The sequence below is a fragment of the Dermochelys coriacea genome, chromosome 5 (genome assembly GCF_009764565.3).
Source record: "Dermochelys coriacea isolate rDerCor1 chromosome 5, rDerCor1.pri.v4, whole genome shotgun sequence".
Lineage (NCBI taxonomy): Eukaryota > Metazoa > Chordata > Testudines > Dermochelyidae > Dermochelys > Dermochelys coriacea.
In genome coordinates this window covers 100916160-100935482 of record NC_050072.1, presented here as the reverse complement: position 1 = coordinate 100935482, position 19323 = coordinate 100916160, and the positions used below count along the sequence as shown (strand labels likewise).

The 19323-nt window shown below is 37.2% G+C and overlaps 1 protein-coding gene across 3 annotated transcripts in view; it reads right to left on the bottom strand.

Annotated features, from left to right (window-relative positions):
* Positions 1 to 19323, bottom strand: part of APBA1 (amyloid beta precursor protein binding family A member 1) — a 141025-nt gene that overhangs the window by 37474 nt on the left and 84228 nt on the right. For all 3 annotated transcript variants that reach the window (XM_038403220.2, XM_038403221.2, XM_043515570.1), the window contains exons 3-5: positions 6098 to 6199; positions 2383 to 2422; positions 198 to 343 (exon numbers count right to left, since the gene is read on the bottom strand). In XM_038403220.2, the coding sequence (XP_038259148.1) occupies positions 198 to 343; positions 2383 to 2422; positions 6098 to 6199 (288 nt within the window). The remainder of the gene's footprint in view (positions 1 to 197; positions 344 to 2382; positions 2423 to 6097; positions 6200 to 19323) is intronic.

Here is a 19323-nt window from a genome sequence, read left to right as displayed (position 1 = left end):
TATTAAACCAAATTATCCAGTGAATCCTCCTTCCCGCTCAAGTCCCAAGATCAGACGAATCTCTTTCAGAAGAAACTGGCACCTAACCTTTGAAACAATAAGTAACAATAAGGGAGGAATACCTGCATAAGCATGCAACACCTGGATCTGCAGTTTGAAAACACCAAATCACATGAACAGCAAGATACATTCCTCACCTTGATTCTGCTAACAGCTTCCTGAGCCTGCATCATTCGCACATTCTTGGAGGGAGTTTTGTCAGAAAGGAGTTGAGTGGAGCCAAGGTAATTGGCAGCAAAAATAATTCCATCAATTAAGTCTTCAGGATCACAGGGTCCAGGAACTATAACACAGAAAACAAATTGCTGAGCAAAATTATGTTATACCATGGAGAGAAACAGCACTTGCACTACCTAGCCTGCATCTGATGGCTATAAATGCTGCTCTGAGCTACTTAGAGTTAGCATGATGGCAGGACAACCAATATGTTCAATCAAGGCAAACAAAAACACTGAGCAAAGTACTTTCAACATCTCTACAGTAGAAATTGCAATGGCTCATCCAACCTGCCTCCCACAATAGTTTGCTCCATGAGGCAAGGTTAACTAGAGCAAAATAAAAAATGTATTTTCATTCCTACAAAAAATACAAAGCGTTTACATTTCTCTCTCTCTCTCTACATCCAACATCCTTATGTCTTTGACTAAGATAATCATATATCATTTAGCTACAGTCTAAAATAAAAAGAAGAATAGGAATATAACTCAATATCAACAAACAGCACCTCTATTATTCAAGCACTGACCATAATTGGAATGATGAGCAGCGGAATCTTCTCAGAGCATTTTATAGGTATGATTTTTTCCCCCAGAGTGGAGTTAAAAACGGTCACATCACATTGAAAAGTATATAGTTTTATGCCAGACCTACTCACAAAAGTCACACAGGGGGGATTGATCTCTTCAGGAGGGATAATTTTGATTTAGATAAAGAAACTCTCCTTGCTATAGGCTCTGATGCTAGATGTGCCAAGTAAGGGATTTATGCTTGGGCTAATATATACTATTGAGTTGGTCCTGCAAGTTGCCATGAAACCTCAACTCCCATTGGTGTCAGTGCAAGCTTATGACGCTGATCAGGAGGCACTCAGTCCCTTGCAGGACGAGTCCTTATAATATCTACATGATCTACTGTTTTTCAGACTGATCACTTTAAAATTGAAGCAATATTCTCCCCTTGGACATTTCATCTACTAGGAACTGGATTTTTCTCTTTAATCTCTGATCTCGAAGGCAGCTTCATGTAACACACTGCTTATCGGTGTGCAAGAAAGAAAAATCTGGTTTCAAATTTAATTAAAATATACATAGCATTTACTTTTGCAAGAATTCATTTTTTGTGAAATTATCAGCATTTTATTGTCATAAAATTTAAAGTAGTGAAATTTTATTTTTCTTACAAATATGAAAAAACCCACTCTGAGGACTTACAGTATCTACCTCAAAGACTGAATCAGCTTTCTGAAATTCTGTAAAATGTATTTCTATTGTATAGCCTTCCAAATATAGCATATTGGAAAACAATCCAAGGAATCCCAAGACAGAAATCTGAGGTTGGCTTCAATTCTCATCTTTATATAAATCAAAAGGCCAACTGCAAGAATTTTAAGGACAAAGTAGCAAAATTAACTTAGAATTTCCCTGCTTGTTCCATGCTATCGTTACCTTTATATTATTTATGTTTAATGGCATGCAGCTGAATATTTATGTGTACACACAGAACATACAAATATGAATGTGCTTATGTTAATTCTAGTGATGGGTGAACCTCATATATATAATTTTAAAAAAATTTATCCACTGGACAGGTACAGCATGGGTAATGGACATTCCCTACCACCACCACGGCCCTGCCAATAAAGCTCAACCCTGGAGAGACTATTGATGTTTTTATTTTATTTTAAAGTCAAAAGGGACCATTATGATCATCTAGTCTGACCTCCATCCTTCGTCATCAGAGGGTAGTTCAGCCTCCATGCACATCCAGTGTGCTGTGAATTCCAAGAAAGGTGCTATGGATTACTGAAAATTCCAGTGGTGCCTTATGTGATGTTGTCACCCATCCCTTAGGAACTGGGCTGGGACCACTAATGAAACATTACAAAATAAAAGATAATTAAGCTTTTCTAACTTCCAAAAAAATAGTTCTGGGGTTTGGTTCAAATTCTGGATTGGTTCATATTTGATCTAAACAAGTTCACCCAGCCCTAGTTAACATTTACCTTCACAGTCCATAGACTTCTTGCATTTTTACTTGTACAAAAGCATTCTATTATAATATGGACAGTGTTATACATTCAAAATTATATTTCTCACTGCTTACCTTCAACATAGGTTGGGAATGAAGCCAAACTTTTTCTGGACTGTAATTAAGACAAACAGGATTTCAAACAGAACAAAGCATGCTCAAATATGCATTAAAATCGTTCCATGCAAAAACAAAAAACAAAACCCCAAAACATAGTGACAGTTAATTAGCAAAGGACAGCTGACAGCTTATTAGGAAAAATTTTAAATATCAGCAATTATTAAGGAGTTATTATTTTGAAGTGTATCCTATATTATTATCATTTTCATATATTAAGCTGTTCTACCCTGAGTCTGGTACTAGACAGCACATTTCTGAGTGCCAAGAGATGCTCTGATCTATATAGGAATAACAGGAATAGTGCCTAATAAATTACATTTTAAGTACTTGGAATTCCAAATTAAAAATAATAATCTGGGAATATTTAAAAGGACTTGCAATATTATCAAAAAGAACAGGAGTACTTGTGGCACCTTACAGGCTAAAAAATTTATTAGAGCATAAGCTTTCATGAGCTACAGCTCACTTCATCAGATACATAGAATGGAAAATATATATACACACACACACACACACACACACACACACAGATGAATTGGAAGTTACCATACAAACTGTGAGAGGCTAATTAGTTAAGATGAGCTATTAGCAGGAGGAGGAAAAAAAACATTTTTGTAGTGATAATCAAGATGGTCCATTTAGACAGTTGACAAGAAGATGTGAGGATACTTAGCTTAAGGAAATAGATTCAATGTGTATAATGACCCAGCCACTCCCAGTCTCTATTCAAACCCAATGTTATGGTATCTAGTTTGCATATTAATTCAAACTCAGCAGTTTCTCATTGGAGTCTGTTTTTGAAGCTTTTCTGTTGCAAAATTGCCACCCTTAAATCTTTTACTGAGTGGCCATAGAGGTCGAAGTGTTCTCCTACCAGTTTTTGAATGTTATGATTCCTGATGTCAGATTTGTGTCCATTTATTCTTTTGCATAGAGATTGTCCGGTTTGGCCATTGTACATGGCAGAGGGGCATTTCGATTTATAACTTCTAGAAAAAAGCCCAGTGAAAGGCTTCATACACCTACCAGCTCTAACTGCAGTAATACTCATCATTTAGTTACACTTAGAAATAAGCCTATCTGAGGATATTTGTTAAAGGCAATTTTTATGTCAGAATATGTAGGGTATATAGTGCACTGCCACATGTGCTGCTATTACATATAAAGAAAAGGAGTACTTGTGGCACCTTAGAGACTAACAAATTTATTTGAGCATAAGCTTTCGTGAGCTACAGCTCACTTCATCGGATGCATTCAGTGGAAAATACAGTGGGGAGATTTATATACACAGAGAACATGAAACAATGGGTGTTACCATTCACATTGTACCATACACACTGAATGCATCCGATGAAGTGAGCTGTAGCTCTCGAAAGCTTATGCTCTAATAAATGTGTTAGTCTCTAAGGTGCCACAAGTACTCCTTTTCTTTTTGCGAATACACAGATTAACACGGCTGCTACTCTGAAACCTATAACGAGAGTGATCACTTAAGGTGAGCTATTACCAGCAGGAGAGCTGGTTTCTCCCTCTCCCCCACCCCCTGCTCTCCTGCTGGTAATAGCTCACCTTAAGTGATCACTCTCGTTATAGTGTGTATGGTAACACCCATTGTTGCATGTTCTCTGTGTATATAAATCTCCCCACTGTATTTTCCACTGAATGCATCCGATGAAGTGAGCTGTAGCTCACGAAAGCTTATGCTCAAATAAATTTGTTAGTCTCTAAGGTGCCACAAGTACTCCTTTTCTTTTTGCGAATACAGATTAACACAGCTGTTACTCTGAAACCTGCTATTACACATGTTTGTGACAGGAATTTTGGAGAAACCAAGGATTACAAGATGTTGATATGCCTAACCCTAATTCCACAATGAAGTAGATCAGCATTCACTTCACTGATTTCTCAATATAATTATACCAGTGGAAAATCAGTGAGAGCTCAGGAACAAGCTCAATATCTCATATGAAGTGCAAGTACTTTTGAATGTTCACTTACAGTACATAGGGAATTTATTATCCCTTTTTATGCTGAGCAATTTACCCGGTATTATATGTATGTAAAAATGTAAGCGAATCTCTCAGTCAGGCAATTGCACCTAAGTGGCAAGAAGATGGACTAAATGACCCCATAAATCTTTTCCATTTCTTACTACATAGATTCTCTGAGTAGTAGTATTTTACAATTTATTATACTGGGCTTGTTATAAAAACAGCTGTTAGTGGCAGAAAAAGGTTAATCAGGGCATGATATAAGGATATCAGGGCAACACTGAAATGCTTTCTTCTTCTGAGAGAGAAAGCCAACAGAGGACGAAGTTGTCACTGAATAAAGGCCTCCTGCTGCTAAACATATTTAAGGAAAATTAAGTGTTGGGAAACATTTATTGTCAAAGCAGGAGAGGCTGCCCTGAGATCATCCTGTCTATTACTATGACTATTTTTTATTAAACCCATGATAGATGTTGATTTTGATAATTTTATCCGATTGCTGTCAGTGCAGTACACAACAGCTTGACTGGCTGCATTCTGACAGGTACAGAGACAGACCGACTGTGTGGTTCAGAAAACAACAAGCTTATCCATGCAAGTGCAGTTTTAAAGTATACACTTTTCTAATTAACAGACTCAAGGACTTTAATCAATTCATGTTGGTAAGCCATTGGGGAATCTGACTGCCCCGCAGAGTTTCCTTTTGGGATAAAGTTGAGTAAACCAACATCAAATTAAATGTCTAACACATTTATTAACTGCAACAATGTTAAAATAAAAAAATAAAATAAAATCTTTAATTCTAGTAGTTTTATTTGGGAATCTTTTGGTACTACAAATAACAGGCGGCATCACCTGATGTCACTTAAACACAGAAATATGTATCTAAATCCTGGTGCATAAAATATAATTTCATAAAAGAACTAGGTAATGTTTGTTGGATTAATCTTTTTGTCTGTTCAACAAAACATTAGATTTCTTTAAAATTAACGTTTTGTTCAGACATACAACTATTTCCCATAAGCAAAGAGGTTTACTCTTACTATTGTTATTTGTAAGGGATATACAGAAGAATGCAATGCTGATTTAAAAAAAATAAACCCTGAGAAATGACTTCTGCAACATATCCGACTATGAAATCTGGTTTACTACCCTGATACTGGGTAGCATTTTATTTCATTAACACCTGGACTATGACTAATGATATCTAGTAACTGTTAGTAGTCAAAAATGGATTATCTGACATTAATGAATCTGTACTTTAATGAAAGCTAAAGGCTATAATGCCCAAAGAGTATCGCAGATCAAAGCACAAAACTAACACTCTCAAAGACTTTGGTATAGCTTTAAACCTTCTGAAAGCCATCAGCTCCCAAAATGTAAACAAAGATTTAAAAAATATAATTCATAAATCATAGGCCTATCCTTTTTCTTTGTCAAATTTGAAACAAAGAAAACTTGGATATGACTATTATTACTTGGAATTTCAATTCTCAGTCAGTTTCTATATTTGTAGAAAACTGACCAGTACATAGATACTACAATACAAATTGATAGTTAGATGGCACCTGCTTTCTTCAGTTTTGTTTTTTTCATATACAAGGAGGGGGAAGAAGAAGATATGAAGACATGAGCTGTAAGTGGAACAGGACTTGTCTCTTAAAAAGACTGCACTCTACCTCTTTATTAGTGGAGGGTTCTGCTGTACCACAGACATCTTGGTGATGTTGCCTACTTGACGATTCAGCACCACGGGGTGAAGAGGAATCAGGAGATGGAGACTAGATATGGTAAGAAAAGAGAATTAAATAAAAAACTGAGTGACCACTGTAGAAATCTCACTCTGTTTTATTTGGAAGTGGGAATAAGGGATTAAAGATGAAAAATGTAACAGCAGCCAAACACTGTTTACATTGTTACAGCCTCTGTTTCGTATGGTAATGAACATGCAGAACTCTCAGTATGCCACTGTTTTTTATCTCAATAGTTATATGTTTATGGGGAGAACTAAATATTTTATTTGTCCATAAACTACAAAAGTTGAAAATTGAACTAAAATTAAATCCACGGGTAAACAACATTCACCAAAAAAGCACGACATGAAAACATAATTTTGGAAGCTGAAGGGGAAGGGAAATTATGATGTTTGGCATGAACGTTTGTGACTTTCATTTGATTTTTCTTGTCAGCCATTCAATTAAGTTGCAATTACATCACATCTCCCCACACAAGTAGTGTATGCAAACAAATTATCCAATTCGCTTACTGAAGGCTACAAACAATTCAGCCTAATATTTTGAAAAAAAAAAAAGAAAAAATGCACAAAGTCAAGATGAAAAGGAGTACCCGTGGCACCTTAGAGACTAACAAATTTATTAGAGCATAAGCTTTCGTGAGCTACTCACGAAAGCTTATGCTCTAATAAATTTGTTAGTCTCTAAGGTGCCACGGGTACTCCTTTTCTTTTTGCGAATACAGACTAACACGGCTGCTACTCTGAAAAAAGTCAAGATGGAAATTGTTACGAGAGAGGAGTGAAGAAACCCTGAGGGCCTGATCAGAAAGTGGAGGTGCAACTTTAGTAAGATTATTCATCTTAAACTGACAAGTAGCAAATTTAGAGTCAGATACTGAGTCCTAATCTGCCCCTTTAAGAAGCAGGTGTATGTACAATTGCTCAGAAGCGATTTGCCAGAAGGGTTGGCCTCAACTGAACAGAAGCAGGCTGCCATGGTTGCTTCTAACCATTTTTCAATTGCCTTAAGAAACTAAATAAAATAATAATAAATAATAATAGGGCTGTCAATGAATCACAGTTCTCATGCGAGAGAAAAAAAATTAATTGTGATTAATTGCAGCTTTAATCACCCTGTTAAACAATAGAATACCAATTGAAATTTATTAACTACTTTTGGATGTTTTTCTACATTTTTAAATATATTGATTTAAATTACAACACAGAATACAAGTGTACAATGCTCACTTTATATTATTTTTATTACAAATATTTGCACTGTAAAAATGTCAAACAAAAGAAATAGTATTTTTCAATTCCCCTAATACAAGTACTGTAGTGCAATCTCTTTATCGTGAAAGTGCAACTTACAAATTTAGATATTTTTTGTTACATAATTGAACTCAAAACCAAAACAATGTAAAACTTTAGAGCCTAAAAATCCATTCAGTTCTACTTCTTATTCAGCCAATTGCTAAGACAAACAAGTTTATTTGTATTTATGGGATATAATGCTGCCGGCTTCTTATTTTCAATGTCACCTGAAAGTGAGAACAGGCATTCGCATGGCACTTTTGTGGCTGGCATTGAAAGGTATTTATGAGTCAGATATGCTAAACATTCGTATGCCCCCTCATACTTTAGCTACCATTCCAGAGGACATGCTTCCATGCTGATGATGCTCATTAAAAATATATTGCATTACTTAAATTTTGACTGAAACTCATTGGGAGAGAATAGTATATCTCCTGCTCTGTTTTATCTGCATTCTGCCATGTATATTTCACATTATAGAAATCTCGGATGATGACCCAGTACATGTTCACATGCACTTTCACTGCAGATCTGACAAAACGCAAAGAAGGTACCAATGTGAGATTTCTAAAGCTGCAGCACTCAACCCAAGGTTTAAGAATTTGAAGTGCCTTCCATAATCTGAGAGGGAGGAGGTGTGGAGCATGCTTTCAGAAGTCTTAAAAGAGAAACACTAAGATATAGAAACTACAGAACCTGAACCATCAAAAAAGAAAATCAATCTTCTGATGGTGGCATCTGACTCAGATGATGAAAGTGAATGTGCATCGGTCCGCACTGCTTTGGATCGTTACTGAGCAGAACCCATCATCAGCATGGACGCATGTCCTCTGGAATGATGGCTGAAGATGGTGAAGACATAAATCTTTTGCGAATCTGGCACGTAAATATCTTGCAACACTAGCTACACCAGTGCCATGCGAACATCTGTTCTCACTTTCGGTGACATTGTAAACAAGAAGCGGGCAGCATTATCTCCTGAAAATGTAAATAAACTAGTTTGTCTGGGTAACTTGCTGAACAAGAAGTAGGACTGAGCAGATGGTAGGCTCTAAAGTTTTCAGGGTGGATAAAAAAAATCAATGATTTAAAAAAAAATTGTTTTTAATTTAAATCGGATTTTTTTTGATAAAATGCTTTTTGAGGGGAAAAAATCTATCTAAAAATAAAGATACATTATAGCTCAAAGATATCTCATCATGGAATAGGGATTATAAATTCTAATTCTGTAATATGAGACAATATAGTCATGTAATGTTTAAGAAAAGTTTTGTAAATGAGTTCCAATAGTTCATGGATTAGGGACTCAATCTTATGGGGTTCCAGGGGCTTCTGTATAGATTAATCTTTCTATCTACCCAATGGGACTCAGTGCTCAGTCTAGAAGATACCATCAGGATTCTTAGTTTTGCAGTTCTCAAACACTGGATTTGTCTCTCCAGAGATAACATGCTTGTTAACAGCAAAAATGTTTTAAAATAAATAATATATAGAGGTGAGAAATAACAGACCTCAACCCTATCGTCTCTTTGCAAATTAGTGTACACACAGTCAATTCTTTACCTCTCTCTAAAAGTGCAAAGTTTCAAAAAGTTCAATGAATAGAAGATTGATGGGGGCGGAATAGATCTGGACAAGGAGAAGTCTGGAGATAAATGTGAGAAGGAAGGGACAGGCAGTAGAAACAAAAGTGAAATTGTTTGAGCAGCATATTCCAGAAGTCTTGAGGTCTTTCTGAGTGTAGCCTTCATTGATTTGAGATCTACCATACTATTCTCTCACTAAAAGGGAAAACCTATAATGGCAGTGGGCTGTAAAAGAGACCCAGTTTGGGAATAAGAACAATTCAAGAAATGTATGTTTTTGCTGATGTTTTAAAGAAAGTCAAACCAGTGAACTGGTGGAAGTCACGTAAGCATTTGGATTCAGTGGCGGTTGACGTGATAATCTCACTTTTAACAGCAGTAGCTGCTTCTGCTGATGCAGAAAGAATATTTTCTTCCTTTGGACGAATTCAGTCCAAATTAAGAAATCATTTGGATCCTGAAAAAGCAGGAAAGCTGGTTTTCCTTTTCCAGATTATTAATAAACAAGAAAATGAAGGTGAAGACAACTGAGTTAGCTGCAAAAGCCAATATTTTAAGTTCCGCATGTTGTACTGGTTGACACAGTTGATTTAATTTTTTTTTTAATATTTCATTTAACTATTTTAGTTAAAAACAATTTTAACAAAAACCAACCTGATTTTAAAAAACCTGAATGTTTAACTAAATTCAAAAATTCATATGCTTGTTTTGTTATGTTTGCTGTTGAAGAAAAAAAAATCCAGAATACATAATATTGTTGTTTTAGTTAAATAAAACAATTTAAATGTCTGCCTGGTGATGTTCTCCTCCTAATACAGCAAGGTAAGAAAATCCTCCAAATATTAATGATTAACCTGTTGAACTGGAGATATTGGGAGGTGAACTGACTTCATAAATATCTGCTTCAATTACCTTTGATAAATGAAATAACCATAAATCATTCATTTTCTGATGTAGCTGTAAAACAAATCTGAAAAGTTTTCAAAACAAATCACTGTTAAAAAATGTATAGTGTGTACCTTCTAAAAATGAAACCTACATCTATCTCTGAGTTGTGAAGAATATGTATTTAGGTTATAACAATCAACAAGAATGCACTTTTATGTAGAAATCCACGATTAAATTGAGTCTTCCTGACTAGTGATTTAAATCAATTTGATTTAAACCAAATCCACCCTGAAAGTTTTACATTGTTTTATTTTTTAATGCAATTTTTTTGTACATAATTCTACATTTGTAAATTCAACTTTCATGATAGAGATTGCACTACAGTATTTGTATGAGGTGAATTGAAAAATACTGTTTCTTTTGTTTTTTGCAGCGCAAATATTTATAATAAAAATAAATATAAAGTGAACACTTTCCACTTTGTATTCTGTGTTGTAATTGAAATTAATATATTTGAAAATGTAGAAAAATCCCCAAATATTTAAACAAACAGTATTCTATTAATATTTAATCACAATTAATCATGATTAATTTTTTAAATTGATTGACAGCCCTAACAAATAAGTAATAAATAATAACAATATTGTCATTTATTTATTATTTTTATTATGGTAGCACCTTAGAGCCCCAGCCACAGATCAGGACCATTTAGTGCTAGGTGCTGTACAAACACCAGAGGAAAAAGAGTCCCTGTCTCAAATGTTACCTCCGTATTTGTAGTATTGTCTAGACCACAAGTTTTCTAATTTTCCTTTTCTTTTATTTTTTTTTTCCACAGTGTGGATCCATCCTTAATGGAGAAACTGTCTCATGGACCACCTTCCTTCCCAATCATTAATCACAGGTGACTTCTTCTTGCTCTCAGTTATGGTAATGTAACTGGCATGTGCCAACCACCAACAGCAACTGCTTACATGGGAAAGTAATATTAGGTAACCAGTTGTTGTATTTTAACTCTTTTCAAAGTGATGCTGGTGAAGAGAATAGCAAAGAGAACCAACATGATGTGATCAACCAGCTCTCCGTGGACCATGGTTTGGGAACCATTATCCTACCTAAAAGGGAGTAACAGGGAGCACTGCTAATACTGAAGAAGCCATATCTAGTTCTCTACGGCAAAACTGGAAAGGATTTTAAGACAACCACTATACTGGAAATACAAAGGGTGGAATCAATGGGGTTGATTACAATGGAATTGTATAAGTTGTAAGTGAGCACAGAATTTGACACATAGAGCCCTAATTTCAAAATCATCTTTAGATGTACTTACAAAATAAGTTTTCACAGGTACAATAGTGTGGCTATATAGGTAAGATTCTCCTCACACAGTTATGCAAGTCGGATTCTGAGCAAACATTGGAATCTTACACAGTTCCCTCTAAAACACACACACACACACTTGGGTCCTTACATAACTTTATCAGCCCATTCAAGTTTGCCACCTTGAGCAGGCAACACCAGATATTTAACACATTTGATCACTAGTTTCCTAACTTTTAAAAAAACAAAAACAAAACAAAACAAAAGAGACCTTCCCAACTGCTTGCTTCTTCTTTGTGCCAACCAATGGCTTTACATTGTGACATGGGTATGCTCTGCTTAGGGGCAGCCATATCTCTGACCAACTTCATTTCAGATTTCAGAGTACCAGCCGTGTTAGCCTGTATTCGCAAAAAGAAAAGGAGTACTTGTGGCACCTTAGAGACTAACAATTTCGTTAGTCTCTAAGGTGCCACAAGTACTTCATTTCAGAGATACTGTCGGAATCTGCAGAAGAACTTGAATTGATTCCCTCTGCCTCCAAATGAGATGAAACTTGGTTTCCAGAACTATGTTATGAAAAGGGAGTTCTTACTAAAGCAGTAGCTTCTTAAAACATTTCTTGTTTTCAAATTAGCCTTAAGGACAACTCAAGGGCACCCATGCAGATCCTGGGCTACAAGGTCTAACCTCTTATCTCTCTCTCTCTCTCTCTCACACACACCCTCACTCTCTCCTAACAACATTAGTACAAGTCATACACACACACCCAATAAGAGGACAGAATCAGAGGTCCTACCAAATACTGTGGTATAAAAAATAAGCTTCTGCTATTTTCCCCTCACAGGTGAGCAATAAAGCACCAGGAACCACTAACTAAGATCTTCGTTAAGATCTTCACTAGGTAGGGACAGGATGGTATTTACCAAAGATAGTATTTACCAGGCAGCATTCTATGATTTTTTCACCATTCCGTGAAAATCTAGTTAGTCCCAGTTTAAAGGCTTTCTCTATTTTAAAACTGTTTCATTAATGCATACCACATTACACTTAGTTTTAGTTACATATTCAAATTGTAGTTACATAAGGCAGTAGATTCATAGATTTTATTTGAACAACCCTAAATTGAAGTAAAACTGCAATGGGTGTAATACTTATATATGTAATTATAATACTGAACACTGAAATGTTTGTGTAAATTTTGGTTGGATATTTTCTCATAGAACCTACACGTCAGGTTTAATTTCAATTTGTAATATTATATAAACAAAAGTCAAACATCTAATTGTATGAAAATGACAATAATTCATTGTTGTAGACTTGAAGCATTAAACAATCAGAAGCAGGCAGAGTTGCAGACAATTAGTCCAGGTCCATTTGCCTACACAGCATTCTACAACAGAAAACCAACTTTGATGTAGTGGATAGACCAAGCCTGTTCTTCAGTTCTGAATGGATATAACCAAAGTTTGAAAAGATTCATTCTATGCTAACTTGCTGGACATGGATGCAATTAATTTCCCCAGTTTCCAGATTTTAAGTAGGTTTAAGCCGGTATTTATCAGCGCCCTGTGCTGAATTAGTTTGTCCCAGGAAACTGCCAACCCTGCTGCTAGGTAAGACAGAAGTCCTTGACTTCACATCCATTAAATCTTGCTCCAGAAAGTTTACTGTACAGTAGAAACTTTTATTATATTATGAGTAAAAGTGTGGACTAGGAAGCAGGAGACAGAGATTAAGAACAGGTGAAGAGTCTTTTTAAAAATGGACACCAAGAGCAGTGAAAGATACTTGAGCCTTCAGGCTGAAGTATTCTTGTCTATGCAGCTCTGCTATCATGGGTTGAGGGGGGAAAATCTTCCCCTACCCAAGAAAGCTACCCAGCGTTCAGACAACTTACATGGGGAGAGAGTTACATAGTTAACAGTTGTACACTAAGTCAGGAAATGCAAAAGTTACAGTTCCACTAGTTAACTCAGCTGTGTTGTTTTTCCATTCCTGTTTTTCTAATTAAAGTTTACTGTTTCTGTTTTTATTTGTGTTAAAACATAACCAGTGTGCAATGCCGCCAAGCTAACAATGGTGCTAGTGGTAGTTTTGTGTGAGCAAATAATGTAGGATTGAGTCTTAAAACAAAAAAATCAAACGAAACAAAGATACTTAGAGCAGATTAAGCATTGAATGTTGTCCCCAAAATAGTTCTTTAAAATGCTGTCAAGGCATGCTCAATTAGAAATAAATAAATAAGCCTAGTTGTTAGTGTATCATCCACATGTATGAGTTCAGACATTTTAAAATTTTTTGCATTGTTTCTCCAGTAGTTATCAGCATTACAAATCCGTGTGGGTGAACGTATACTAAACTACACACATCTAAAAAGTATTGGAATTATTCATCTATTAAAGACCATATAAATGCTTCTATTTGAAATGTTTGCATTCTTACTGTAAGATTTTTTCTATGATGATGACTGCAGTCTGACTGAAAACACTAACGAAATTTATTAAAAGAACAGACTGCATGCAATATACAGCTTGCTATACTGTATGCAACGTTAGCTACCCCAAAACAGCTCCTGTATAGAGGTGAAGGGAAGTTCAGTCTAGGAGAGACTCATACATACTGGCTTATTTAGCATCACAAAGCAAAAGGTACAGTGCACAATACGGCGTGCAGCTTACAACATACAGGTAGCTCACATGCTAGGACAAAAAAAAAAAGATCCAATAAGAAATAGCAGGAAGGGCAGTTTGCTCAGCTTCTTCCAAGTGATATCTTTTATAACGTATGATTTAAAAAGAATGTGAGGTAGCACTGTTCTTATAATCTTTAAACTAGTTCAGAAGCCTGAACCAAACTCTGGCGAGACAAACTATACACGTGTCCACTGATCTACTGTACCAACGTTAATGTTCATTAGAATTGTGAATGGCTGTATAAAAGGGAGTAACAGAGAGAAAAAAAAAAGGAGCAGCATCCCCACTTCTCTTCCTTCCTTTTCCACCTACCTGTCTTTTCCGATATTCAGCCTGGTACATCCAGAAATTCTCCATTAAGTTTTTGGTGTTGTCCAGCTGTAACTAAAGAATCCTCCACTTACAACCTGAGAATAAGCTAGTGCTTCACTGTTATTTTGTGCTTGGGTTTAATAATGAAACTGGTAATAGGAGATGCAACAGCATTGCATTGTGTCACACCTATCCAGCTTAACCTGCTATGTAACTGAATATCCTGTGAAGACGTACATCAGGAATACTGGAGCTTCTTTTGTCACAGCAAACTGTTCTTGTTTTAGAAAAGTGGTGGTGTTTACCCATTCTTAGGAGCAGTATATCTAGAGATTTCATAAACAGCTTATTAGCACTGTCACACACAGGTTTGGGGGGATGGGGAATCCACAAATATTTGATCAAAGCAAAATTCAGTAGTGCCATTTGAATAAAGGGTCAACTTTTCTATGTCTACGTCTTCAAGGGGGTTAGATGAAACCTGCTAGGTCTCGGCTTGCATTTTCTTTGCACTTATATTTTTTGGATTGGGCCTTTGACTCTCTTAAAGAAAACCTCACTCACTTCTGCCATATTGCCTATGGGCAGTAAATAAATAATTTTTCTCTCTCACCCCAACACCCTGAACAGAACCCTAAAGATATGTACCTGCCTCATAAGGGTAACCATATGATCTTATTACTGGAACCCTGGCTCTTTCTCAACTTCTCCCTCATCTGTCTGTTACAATGTATGGAAATTAGATTGGAAGAGCTTTGGGGCAGGAACTTTTCCTCTTATTTGTTCTGTAAAGCACCTAGGACAGTTGAGTGTTATACAAAAAATAGGGTACCAACAGCAATGTTAACTCAGTTTTGTTGTGCATCCCGTAACATTTTACAGAATATATTTAATGTCAAATCACTGGGTGCTGTCATAACTTAAATAAGAATGTTGATTTTACAGTGAGAAAAGTATAGTTTTTCACTTCTCTTCTCACTAATGTAAAACAGCTGAAGAGCTTTTGCTTGAACTTTCCCAAAACAAGAAGAATCCCTTTTGGGCAGACAGGTTTCAGAGTAGCAGCCGTGTTAGTCTGTATTCGCAAAAAGAAAAGGAGTACTTTGAGCTGTAGCTCACGAAAGCTTAGGCTCTAATAAATTTGTTAGTCTCTAAGGTGCCACAAGTACTCCTTTTCTTTTTGGGCAGACAGTAATCATGTAAATCATGAAAATTTCAGCCCAAAATGTGAACACTTTGGAAAGTTACAAGTATGTGGAATATGGGGATTTTTATGGAAACTGGTAGTCAGAGACATCAGACACTCACTACAACAGCTCCCCTTCTTCCCTCAATACAGGCAGAACAGTTCAGTCTAATACTGTGATCTGGTCAAATGCAAGTCTCTTTGCTGAGACTGCCAACAAGGGGTCAGTTAATCTCCACTGTGATTTGTACCCTGCCCATTAAAAACTATACTAAAACCATTCATTTCACACAGACCAAGATACAGCTGTTAGATGGTGAAAACTTCCTATCAGGACTGGATTGGACATTGAATCCTATAGGTGAAAAGTTCCTTATTCCGTAACTCATCCTCAGTATGCATTTTAGATGGTTTTGTTTTACTACGTTAAGGCAATGATATCGTTAAAAGGCAGCTAGACAACAACACTAACAAACATGTATAAATGTATTAAGATGTATACTTTACTACTTTACTTATATATGTTGTAGAATTTCTCCAAGAAATAATTTATCCTCCAATAAATCCGACCCAAGATATTACAAGAAAGGTTCCTTGTCTCCAGCTCTAAGTTTATATCTCTTCGGAAATCTTCAGAGATAATTACACACACTTGGCAGTTCCTGACTGTTTACATTCATTAAATCCTCAAACCATGTTAATACATTATTACTGAATTTTCAACAGTCATACATCAGGAAATGCAAAGTTTGGGCCTATTCAGCAATGGTAGCTCTGGCCCCTTGTGGAGAAGTACTCTTGTATTACAATGCATGCTGTAGATTTTTATACCTATTATATACCATATATATTGTTTTTGGGCAGGAAACATGTACCTGTGTATACTGTGTACATTTATAGTATTGCATTTTAAATATCAATAACGATAATAAAAGTACAGTATGTGCAATATGGCTCAGTTATGGCAGGTATAGGAATCAGCATTCTGTGTTTCCTGACTTTGGTCCTTTTGAATTTTTATTCATATTTTTGCATTAAGAGTATTTTGCATTTAACTTTCTTGTTCTAAAAACGACAATAGAAAAGGAAAGAAAAAAAGGCATCTGTGCCTGTATCTGAATGTTCAGCTGAACGCTTGCATTTTCAAAGACATGCACTGCTGGATGCACTCTCAATGGCTCCTCCCGCATGTGCTAAGGAGCAGGCACATAGGCTTAGACATTAAAATAAAGATATAGGGCAAACCAAATTTTCAGAAATCTGTCCTTGCTGAAAACTGCCTACAACAACCTACCAAATATATGGAACTGGCCTGCACAGAACACTCCTAACACTAGTTGTGCAAACACATTTGCAGGTATAATTTTGAGAATTTGCGCCAGTAAGTTTGGTGGAAATAACCACAATGAAATAAATGCAGCTGTACCTGTTGCTGCAGATGCTCCCTATGCAGAACTTCCTCCACTGACTTCAAAAGGACAGGGGCGGATTATCCAGTGGGCCCAGGCCAATTGGGGGCGCTGCAGCAGAAATCCACAAGGCTGGAGTCTTGGTAGAAGCTTCAGGGCAGGCAGGGGAAGCCCTAGCGCCCTGACCCCAGTCCTTAGCAGAAGCCCCAGCACCCGGAACCCCCACCCCCGCCCCTGCTGCAGCCCTGGGACTGGATGAGATCTCGCTCCCTGCTATGGTCTCAGGGCTGGAGGAGCTCTCACTTCCCGCTGCGGCCCCAGGGCCATGGCAGGGGGATAGAACGTCTTCAGTCTTGGGGTCACAGTGGGGGCGGGGGAGAACCATGGGCTAAACGGGGGCAAGGCCAAGGGGGAAGAGGCAGAATGGGTTGAGGATGGTAGGTGGAAGGGGTGGGGCGGGGCTACAATTCGTCACCAGCCGCCCCCTTCCCCCACTTGCTCTGTCCCAGGGTCCCAGGAGACCTTAATCCACCTCTGAAAAGGAGTTCTTGTGTAGAGTACTACAACACCACTGCATACATGGGTTCCACTTGTTCAAAATCTATAAGGTTTCCTTTGAAGCCACAAAGGCTAGAAACTTTCCTTTAAAAATTAAACCTCAGATTCTACAGAATCTGTGTTTGTTCAGCAAACCAATAAATACATAAGAAGGTCAGTTCTAGCCAGCGGACTGGGTGCTTCACACCAAATGCTGGCATTGCAGAATTCCTGGAAACTGGCTCAATTCTGGCTATTTATCTCTCTCATTATGTGAGATTTTCCTCCTCTCTTAATGACTGTAACCTGAGTTTAACTTGTATTTGAATTTCAACTGCAGCACATCATGTGTCAATCTAAAGCAATAACTTCAGTTCTTGTCCATGTCTTCAGAAGACTTTCTTCATAACTGTAAGCATCACAGGCAGTGCTCTAGTTTACAATGAAGAAAAATCACTCACAGTTGCCTTTATCTTTCTAGAAATTATTTAAAAACTGAACAAACACAAAAATGATTCACAGGCTACTGAATCAAATATTCACCATAATTTAACTATCCTGAGCTGTTTTAGGGAGTGTGTGTCTTCCAACACTATAATTGATAAACATCTCCCTTCTCCTACATGGTTGATGAATCAGCATAAAGCCTTCTGCCCTTGCAATTAAAATGTTCACTGTTACTGGGCTTGCTGTATAATTTTAAGACTTCATAATATCTGGAGGCCACCCACTGAAGACTTGACTTCTCAAATCAGTTCCAAAAAGCAGCTTTAAAGCCTTTGCTTAGAAAAGAAAGCACTGACAATATCACATGAATATAGTTAGTCACTTTTCCTTCTTTCTTTCTTTCAAAGTTCAGCCAGTACCTGAAACCTGCTTAAATTATTTAAAACAGACTTCTCTATTTCCTCATTAATAATAGATTACTCCTGCTGTGGAAAACCTGAAACATGTTTTCATCTCTGTGAAGCTGCTCCAGTGTTGGCGTTACCAGAACTAACAAAAAACAGTGACACAGAAATTTAAGGTTTAATCAAAATGTTTATGACCCAGAACCAGAAAGACATGAAACACTGCAGCTCAGCTCCCCTGTATCTGAAAGGCTTGTCTTCAAAGGCTGGATTGGTTTTGTGAAGCAGAATCTATCCATCTGTGTAATTTACTATTATAACAAAACCAATATTCATTTCAGAGTAGTCCTCACTGTCTGAACATGGCATACAAAAGGAAAAAGTCTCATGAATGCAGACTTTGGATACCAGTGATTGAGATGTCTGAGAAACTGAAGATTTGGAATCACAACAGCCAAAAATGCTTCACTGTCAACGATACTTGGGTTACTGATCTACGATGCACTATGGATGTGTGACTGAGTTGGAAGAGAGCAATCCCCTCTTCCTAGAGCTGAACATGAGGGCCTCAGTCAGACACTAATCATCATTTCTTACCTCCAGTGACAAGAGGCAGAGAGGGCAGCATGCTCCTCTTCTCTGGCCAAGAGGAGACAGAGGTGCTCTTCTGGAAGGAAACAACCTGCCAACCTGTGTGTGTCAGAGTGACAGATGCGTCCTCTGGCCTTCTGCAGCAGGATCCAGTAAACCCACTCCCCTCCAACTGAGGATCTTGTTATTACTTTGGATTTTAAGATGCGCTATGGGGTCTTCCACACAAATTACACACCGGAGTGTTTTGCTGAATTTTAAAATCCCTCGTATGCAAGATTACAGCCTACTACTCTTCAAATGGTCCACATTTGCCCTCTGAGATCCATGCACAGAGGGGCCCCTCGAGAGACAGTTGTCCCCCGTTATTGTGCAGAGGAGCTGGGTCAGTTGTCTCTGTAACACCTCCCTTACCATAGCCAGCTAGGGGAGTCCCTGACAGCTTGGCTCCATTGGAGAGACACTGCCAGGGAACTTTGG